This window comes from Egretta garzetta, unplaced genomic scaffold (assembly GCF_000687185.1).
Source record: "Egretta garzetta isolate BGI_Z169 unplaced genomic scaffold, ASM68718v1 scaffold241, whole genome shotgun sequence".
NCBI classification, from domain to species: domain Eukaryota; kingdom Metazoa; phylum Chordata; class Aves; order Pelecaniformes; family Ardeidae; genus Egretta; species Egretta garzetta.
Genome location: NW_009258675.1, coordinates 662,587 through 672,382, shown reverse-complemented (window position 1 = coordinate 672,382; position 9,796 = coordinate 662,587). Strand labels below are relative to the sequence as shown.

Here is a 9,796-nt window from a genome sequence, read left to right as displayed (position 1 = left end):
GGGTCAGCAGAACAACTTCTGATTTAACTCCTAGGAAGGCCCAAGACCCACCTCCCACAAGCAACTCGCGTTTGGTCACTCACTCAGCATCTGCAGCAGTGAAGGACATTGGGGAGCAAATATGATGTGCAAATATGGTGCATCTGGGTAAATGCGCAAGTTAGCCCTTAAAGCTGGAATTCGGAGACATCTCTTTCATTCATCCATGGGAGAAGGCCCCATTATAATTGTTCAAGCCTGACTGGATTACATCACTTTCCCCCTCATTTCACTCCCTCCCCGCTCGCGTCCCTCCTTTTATTTACACCCCTTGTTCGGCGGCAGCGCTGAGCAGGGGCTGCCTTAATGATGCATGCTGATCGCTTCATTCCCCGTTGCCCCCCCATCGCCTCCCCCAGTGCTTTGAAGTGTGCTCAGGTCTCAGGCTCCAGTTCAGAGGTCACTTTGTTTATTTATGCAAAGCTGGCTCATCTGTGAAATGGGGCTTTCAAGGCCTCTGACATCAAAGACTCCAAAGCTGGTCCCATCAAGTCAGAGCAGGGATGGGCCTTGCATTATAACAAATTAAAGCAACTTTGTGAATCATAGAGAAATATTATGGCTAGATTTTTACTTCAGAAATCGGGCTGTTGTTTTGACTCGTGGTTGGATGCTCAGCCCATAGTATTGGCCTGAAAACCAGTCATACCCGTTCGGCTAAAACATGAAGCCTTCATGAAGAGTCTGTGGGTAAATAAAATTTGATCCTGGCTCGGTAACAGTCTGTGAATATTTCCCATCATTTTCTCTCAGAGCCAGACCGTTATGCAGAATTTTCAATTTGTTTTAACTTTTAAGAGGGAATGGAACAATTCTGCTATGGTAATAAACAGTAACTATACCCCCCTTATGTGGCATTCTTTATCCCATAGGATCCCCAAAGTGCTTTGTCAGTTGATGGAGTTACATACAGAAATCCCTTTTCTGCAGAAATCCAGCCTGCTTTCTGACAGGGGTTAGACCAAACCTGGGCCTGATAAAGGGCAATTTGGCCCATGACATCAGCACTGATAATCAGGGCCTCATACAATCAGACGTGTGGAGTCTCACACAAAACCAGTCCCATGGCTGCCCCTTTCAGCCCCGCCACACGCTTCCCCAGCACGGCGCCAGCATCTCAGCCCTGTGGCATCTCAGACCTAGAAGCCAGCTTGGAACAAGATCCTGAAGGAAGAGAGAGGTAATGGCTCTTACCTGAACAACAGGCTGATGCCTCTGGATCCATCCTGGCCCTGTTGTGTATGGCCAGGGTGTGGTATTTGGAGGGGAAGGGGCTACCTGAGTTTATCCCATGTCTCCAAGTCTATTACCTGATGTGATATTGGAGCCTTCCATTTCAGGTTTCTCGACTAGCCAGCAGGCTTTGTAACACCATGGAACCAAGTTGTACAGTGGGGACACCTAAATCATGTATATGTTTTCCTAGCCTCAGATACTCGTGACATAAAATTAGTCAGTGATTATTTTTCAAGGCAGGTTTTCCACTTCGTCTTCCAACTGGCTGCTCTCCTAAGCCTGTGATACTGTCCAAGAAGTCCAGTACAGGATGACCTTCCAATATAGGTCACAGAAAAGGGAGCTTGTAGGAAACTTCAGCAGCTCATCTTCCTTAGCGCTGCCTCTGGCGGTAATCTGCTGGCAGCAAGGCTGGCGGTGCTGCATGGCTGGTCCCTGCTGCCCTTTGGCTGCAGGCTGGTTTTTTTGTCTGTACTTATCACCCTGCCTCTGTGGGAGGTGACAAGAGAATGAGTAAGCAATCGGCTTATTAGGTCATTTTTGAATATAGCTAAGACTCATGTGATTTCTGCTACTAACTCATCGTTTTGTATGCTGGTCATACATATCTGAAGGTGGCTCGTTTTTTCAGGTCCACTCTCTGTCTCGTAAGAATATCACCAGGCCAGCTGCATTTGTAAAGCTTAGAGGGAAATGCAAACAGCAGGTCTGGCACTATTAGCCAGGCTTCAGACTGCAGGTTTCGTCTGAACCAGGTGCCTCTGAGTTTTCAGGAAATTTGGCTTTGCTTTCAGTGTCATAGATCCCTCCCTAGGAGTGAGCAGGCTGACCAAAGTGTGTTTGTGGTACAGAAAGATATCCATCCTTGCTAGCACAGGGACTAGAACAACTGCAAAAGTGTTTCCCTTTCCTAGGAAACCACTTGATATTAAAATAAAAAAAATAGGAAAGTTCTTCAAAACAGGGAGAGACAGATTCTTTCCACGCAGCCGCAGTGCTAACTTTGGACGGGGCAGGTGGAAGTCAAATCTTGGTGATATCTGAATTAGACAGGGGTCTTCCATCCTAAAGGTGTGCCTGAGATCTCTGTCTCTCACTGTGCTGTTCCACTTTATGTAGTAATAAGCTCTGTGCTGTTCCACTTTATGTAGTAATAAGCTCTTTTTTGGCTCTCTGAGACCACAGTTCAGAGCTTAAGACACTCACCCAAGGTGCAAGAGGGGGAGGTTCAAATCCCTCTCTGAATGCAGCAGAAGAGGGACTTGACCCTGGGTCACCCACATCCCAGGTTAACGCTTTATCCTTATATCACTGGCTCTTCTGCTGCCTCACTCACACTCTCCAGTTTGACTGGAGATTCCCGGGCTTCAGGGAATTTTCCCAAAATGAGTTTCATCTAATTTCTGGATCTCATCAAGCTTTTTTCCTACCGTCCTCAAGCGTGGGGTCATTCAGATACAGTGGTGCTGAAGGTAGGAGCCCAATTCACTGCATGCTGCAGCTGGGATGGAAACTGCCGTAACATCCCTCACCCAGTTGCAGCTCTGGGGATGGGAAGGAGTAGTTTTGCTCTACATGAATTTCCATGTTTATGACTTTTCCCACCGCCACCACCAAGACTTCTGCTATGTGTTGTTAACTTTACCGCATTCCTAACAAAAGGGAAACCAATTCCAGTGGATCTAAACCAACACATCTAAATGCATGCAGTTATTTATTTCAGTCTTGCCCCCTTGCTAAATTATCTATTTCATGGTTTAGCATGGCGGCATTAGTTATCCCGATCTCTTCCCCCCAAAATGATTTTTTTCGGGGGTTGGTAGGTCACTGCACAGGTTTGCGATTTGGCAGGATAACACCCAAAGGAGCATCTTCAAAGGATCAAACAGATTCAGAGCAATTTTGCTTACATCAAAAGCTTGGCAGCCTGTCAAGAGGTGTTGGGAACGCCAGTCAGTCCTTGTGTGTAGGCAGGAGGAGCGCACATGGGCTGACATACTGTAACATGAGGCAGGAGGCAAGGGAGGATATACTGCTCTTTGTACGTCAAGCTGAGTAGGATTAAGATATAATTGACAGAACATCGCTACTTAAACATCTTAACCACTTTTAAGATATTCGGCAGTTACAAATGGGCAGGAATCCTACATCTCTGACCACAGTTTTTCTTTCTTCTCCATTGCTCAATACATTTTTCTAATTGTGCTAAGGGATTTACTAAGTTCTCTGTCAGAGAACATCCAAGTTTCATCCGTAGCACTACTGATATTTTTGTGAAGAACTGTACAAGTGCCAGAAGAGAATTGAATCAGTATTTTGACTAAAAGGAGACAATCTATCATATGCAAGCCATCATATATAACGGGTATATTTGTATTCCCCGCATTCGGTTTGCCAAGGCTGTAAAAATATACTGCCTTTTGCACATGGGTTACTCGTCTCCTCTGTAACACGGGCCAGCCTTGGCGGAGCCCGGACGCTGCGTGTGCGCTCACAGCCCTGCGCGGGGGTTGGTGTTCCCTGAGTGTGACTGTGTTTCACGCTGCTTCCCTGTGTTTTGTGCTGGGAGCTGGCTGGAGCCCCGGGGAAAGGCTCCGGGTTTCCAGCGATGGACGGAGGGTGAGAGGGAGGTGGGAAGGGGCAGTCGGCTGGAGTGAGTTGCTGAAGTAAGAGCACGGCATGCTGCTGCCCTGAAAGTTTTCTTTTCCCCTCGAAGTGACAGCTGCACATACCTCCGGGGGAAACTGTGCCGAAGTAACCGCAAACAGAAGGGAAAAATCCGTCAGGGGCGAGGGGGGACAAACCCATATGGCATTGCAGCCTATCTGCTTAAGGGACAGCGGCAAACAAGATTGGAGCATGTGTCGGCAGAAAATGCCCCATGCTGAAGAGATGGGATGATTTTCCAGAATAGCGGAAACTGGGGTGAGGATGGGGTTAAGCACGTGTTCTTCTCGCACAAAGACTGCACACAAGTTCACACACCAAGCCCTGTTTAAGTGCAACCCAACTTCTAAAACAACTGCAAAGGGCAGCTCTATGATTTGTACATTTTGGGGGAGGCATGCTCATATATAAGCTGAGATAATTTTTTCCTCTCTGCCACAGAGATTACATCAAGAAATTTCCTCTCTTTTGCTCATGAGACATTTTTCTTACGGGTTTTGGGAGTTGGGCGTTTGGAGGGATTCATTCCTTAGGTCAGATGTTTCCACTTCTTGTGTTTTTTTTTTTTTTTTTTTTAACACCGTTGCGGAACAGTTTCTTGTTGAGGTGAACTTTTTCCCAGCCTTCACCTGACTGATCTCTGAAAATCAAATTTCCCACACTTCAGTGCACTTTAGCTAGGAGCTGAAGTGGTAGCTGAGCTCTTGACTGAGGTCTTCACCTCAAATCCAGCTGCTGTATGGGGCTGTGCCACCTTTAGAGCACAGAAGTAGCCTTGGAAGAGCCATACTTTGCTGTGCCATCACCTGTAGGTGCCCAAAGTCCCTGGGGTGGACCTCCCTCCTGGTATGAGGCACTGGGATAAGAGGATGCTCTGAGCTGAGCGCTTGTGCAATAGAGGTCGGGCTGTTACAGGAGGAGGAAAAATCTTCACATCTGGGCACTTCAGAGGTTTGAGGTCACCAGCATCACCTGGGTTGCAGAAAGAGGCTCAGGGCACTTTCCTGATCCCTCAGCCCTTGTGGAGACCTTGTAGGTGACCATATCACAATTTGAGGTGGGGGCTACTGGAGAGATGGGGGTTTTGCTGTGTGGCGATTTCTATTTCTCCTAGCAGTACAGAGCATGGAGCTGAGACCTTGGTGCTGCTCTGTGGGAGCAGTATAGACAACTAGAGTGATAAGGGACAAAGTGGTGCGTTGTCGATACCAGGTGGATCCGTGATGTTAATTAAGAAAAAAACCAAACCCCAAACAGCTTTTCAATTCAGTGTTGCTTTCTCCAGCCATAGCTTTGCATTCAGCATCCCTTGAGGGCTCTTTTGACTCCAGACCTGCTTGCTTTCCTGATTTTGTATGGAAGCTGAAAGGGGAATTAGGGGCCCTAATTCCACTGCTTGTGCTCTGTGGGACTGATCACATAAGTCTTCCCCCTCCTCCTAGGCTTAATTATCTGTAATTTTGATTTATACCATTATTTGCATAGGAGGTACAACAGATCAGCCCCTCCTAGGAACAGCAACCTGTAAACATAAACAAAGAGGCTTTTGTCAGCTATTAATGGAAACATTGATTAATCTCCCATTGCTTTGGGAGCCTGCCGAAAAGCTTATAAAGCAGCGAACTAAATTGTTTGTTAAACTGGCCAGGCTGTAAGTGCCAGGATGTGGATGCCAAATGTATGTCGAGTGTGTTTCAGCTGCGTGGTGCCTCCAGGAGGAAACACAAAGTCTTGTTATCATACTGCCGCACTGCAGGAGACCTTCTTAACATCTTCCCTTTCCTTTCCTTTGCAGATGACGCCAGCTCAGGAAAGGATAGCCAGGTACCCGAAGGCTCCAATGGAGAATATGAAGATCATTCTGGGAAGCAGTGGGGTAAGGAGCAGTGTATGTTTTTGGTTTTCCTCAGTTCTTGGTTCAGTGCTGTTCACACGGCACATTTCTCCGATGCTGAGGGAAAGGCAAGGCAGAGCGCCTGGAGTGACTTCTCCCTACAGATGGTCAAATAATAAACAAAGTGTCCACTGAACATGTCGGTGTGAATGGATCCCATCCAAGGGTCCTTCTGTGAAATGCAGCCCGTGGTCCGCTCTAGGGCCCCCTGCCATATACCCCAGCATGGTTCTCCTTTGCATTTGTTTTTCTGGGCAGTGACTTTCTTTTGCATGTGCAGCTATTATAGCTTTCATGGGCTCTCTATAAAAGGCATATTGACTTTTACAGCAGTATTTCCAAAAGCCTTCGGTGCCAACATAACACTGCTCCCACCGAGGGCAAATGGGAGGTCTGACTTCACTTCAGCAGAATTAGCATTAGGCCAAAGCTGAGTATTTTTTAAATTACCCTCTCTTTTAGACACCTGCATGAACTTCTCTAAGCCCTGGACTGTTCAAGCATAGGGTTTTCATGCTGTTGCAGAGCTTTGGGGAACTGCTAAAATCTCACTTGGAACAGGTTCTGAATCATGGCAAGACTTGCAGGTCTGAATTTTGGTCCAAGCACTCCTTGAAGAACAATAAGTTGTTGAGCTGATGCCAAACAGCTTTCGGCCATTACTGACAGGAGTGCGATGTGAGTTTATGACCTCAAGGGATGAAGCACGGCATTTCCATTTTGCTCTTGCAGTACATCCCTCCTTTTACTTGTATAATACAGAGATGGATTTGTACCACATTTGTGGCCAGGGAGTAACCTCATAGCAATGGTAGGGTGGAACCTGTCAAGCTTTCACCGTATGAGTTCCCACCAGTTGAGCTGAGGCCAGTTTTCTTCAGAAGCTGGCAAATAAGGGATGTGGTGTAGTCCAGTCCACCTGGAGGAGCCTGTGCCATAATATCTTTGAATTACAGATTCATCTGAGACTGAGCTTGCTGTGGGAGAAGGTAACCTCCACTCATTCTGGGAAAGGATGACAACATTTTAAAGAAAGGGTGCCTTAGGTAAACTATGGGTCAGGAGTCCTTCAGGAGGGATTCAGCAGCTATCAAGAAAAGCTGCCATCTCTCCACTCTTCATTATCCTGGTGGAGATAGGAGCAGGTATTGAATGCCATGGCAGATGTGCTCAGGGTAGAGCTGGTGGATGATAGATCAATAAAACAATGATATTATGAAAAAAAATGGAAGCACTACTAAAGTTATTAAGCATTGACAATCTCATATTGGATTGTGTCTTACTCTGTGCTTCCCTGGCCCAATCCTTCTTTGTGCTGCAGAGTGTTCCTGCTCCTCTGCTTTCTCCCCTTGCCCTCCCTCCTGTCTCGTCTCCCCACGGAGGGAAATGGCTGGGGAAGGCCACACACACACACCAAGCCCTTTCCATCCAGCAGTGCTCACCAGCAAAGTGCTGGTGTGAGCTGGTGTGCAGGGAGGGTCAGTGTGTGTCTGCAGCTCTCTGGAGGACAGTGGGTGAAGGAGCAGTTTGTGTTTGCAGAGTCCTGGGCTCTAGAGAAGTGGGAGAGGAGAAGCACGGTAAGAAAAAGCTGCCCTTTGCTTTCCGACTACCATCACGGAGTGGTATTGCTGGGGAGAGGTCCTGCCCCCATCAAGAGCAGGGAACTGATGTGGGGAAAGATAGATACCCCCATCCACGTCTTCCCACAACTGACTGAGCTCTTATCCAAAAGACTTGACAGCATTTCAATACTTAGTTGTATCATGACATTTTCTGTGTAATGAGGGCTTGAAGTGGTACTGACTGTCACTATATGGAAGTAGCTGTGGCGGATTGCAGCAGACTCCATGTTTTAGCTAACCACCTCATTTTGTGTGAGGAACGTCTGACAGGAGCATCTGGGACTGATCCACGCACCTCGAGGTGTCCCACAGGGAGAGGAGACTGCTTCCCAGGTCTTTGTGCCAACAGCCTTATGTTTCATTGAATTTTCATTAGCTTGAATAAATCTTCACAGTAAACAGTATTTCAGCAAGGAACCTGTCCACAACACTGTCTCTTTGTCCCCATCCACTTGTGTTTTCCCTTGCTCTTGTGTGTGGCATAATTTATACTGTACAAATGTGCGGTTCATGTTTATGAAGCAAACGCCAAGTGATGTGGAAGAGAACAAGCCTGAGAAGTATAAATAACACAGAGGCACTTTGTAATGGCCTTCGCTGGCACTCCAACAAGCAAAACTTCTGTAAATGGTACAGATTTGGGGACAGACATTTACTAGCACCAACTCAGAAGAGACTTTTTCTGCCTCTCTTTCACACTGATGCTTCTCCCTCTTCCTCCTTTGTGCTTGCAGGGTCTTTTTTTCTCTCTTATGTGTGTGTGTCTCTCTCTTTCTCCTTTTTTTGTTAACTGGCTTTTCTAAACTTGTTCCATTCAGGCTTTTGTCAAGGAAACAGTCAGGACTGTGTAAATGGGATCTGGTTTCAGCATATTGCACGCAGCCTGGAGTAGCTTTTCAGACCACATAATCACTTAACCTTCTTTAAACAGAAGCAGACAGACAGACAGAAAGAGCCAAACAAGTTTAGCTTTACCTGTAGTTTGGGATGTATCTGGGCAACAATGTACGAGGAGTGAATGCAAAACTCCAGGCAGATTCATGGGAGTTGCAGTGAGAGGAAAACCAGAAATATTATAGGCCTGCTTCTCTGGGAGGAAAGAGAGTTTCTGTCTTGCAATGCCCTTACCGAGCAGGGACACCACTGAATCCTTCTGAAATATTGCTGTGGAAGCAGGGAAGAGGTAAGGGAAGGTGAGAGCTTAAAGCCATTCACTTGAATCCACTCTGCATGGGCAGTGTGACTTTCTGTCTCCAGCCTGCTCTTTGATACGTTAGTCCCAGCCCAGGAATCCCATCCAGCGAGGATCCACAGCTACCTGGATCTGCAGTTCCTGGTCTCAGCGTGAATTACTGCCATAGTAGAGGATAACTGTTTAGACCCATTTCACAGCTGGTTCTCAACCTCTCCCTGCAGCTTGCAGACATTAGGACGAGGGAGAATGATTTGAAGCTGTGCCAGGGCAGGTTTAGGTTGGACATTAGGAAAAACTTCTTCACCGAAAGGGTTGTCAGGCTCTGGAATGGGCTGCCCAGGGAGGTGGTTGAGTCCTCATCCCTGGGGGTATTTAAAAGAAGGGGAGATGAGGTGCTTAGGGACAGGGTTTAGTGGTGGGATGGCAGGGTTAAGTTAAAGGTTGGACTCGATGATCTTAAAGGTCTTTTCCAACCAAAGTGATTCTATGATTTACTCAATTTCCACAATGACAGCCCCTATCAGCATGTCTCCCTTGGCTCAGGCTTAAACTTCCACAAGTTACGGCTCCCAAGGCGTAGCTCTGACAGGGTTAATTGTCTCTCTGGGAGGGTGGTTGGTTTTTCTGGGAGGGGGCCTCCTCCTGCAGCAGACCCCCAAGGGAATACCCAGCGATTTACACACCAGGACCTGTGGGGTGGGTTAGTATGTCACACTTGCTGCTCAGCTGTCACGGCAAGGACTTGCAGTGCCAGAGTTGCTCCAGTTCATTAGATTACACATGAAAGACTCTGTATGGGGAGTAAAGCATTTCTGAGCAAGAGTTTGAAATAACATGAAAGGGCTGGGACCCAAAATGACAGCCAGAGGGGGCAAGGGAAGGCTGCGGAGGCAGATGGCTTCCCCTACAGAAAAGGATTCTGAAGAGAGGGGTATGCCAAAGGGTGTCTGCTTCCGAGAGGGAGGGAGGTTGGGCAAGGCTGCAGGGGGGTGAGGGCTAAGGGATACGTTCACAGATGGCCTCAAGTTGCACCAGGGCAGGTTTAGATTGGACATTAGGAAAAATTTCTTCCCCAAAAGTGTTGTTAAGCATTGGAACAGGCTGGCCAGGGAAGGGGGCAAGTCCCCCTCCCCGGGGGGATTT

General features: G+C 47.4%; 1 protein-coding gene across 1 annotated transcript in view; it reads left to right on the top strand.

The window, feature by feature from the left end:
• The window catches only part of FGFRL1 (fibroblast growth factor receptor like 1), a 178,388-nt gene that overhangs the window by 158,769 nt on the left and 9,823 nt on the right, over window positions 1–9,796 (top strand). Inside the window, exon 4 of the mRNA XM_035888643.1 lies at window positions 5,738–5,818. Within this exon, the coding sequence (XP_035744536.1) occupies window positions 5,738–5,818 (81 nt within the window). The remainder of the gene's footprint in view (window positions 1–5,737; window positions 5,819–9,796) is intronic.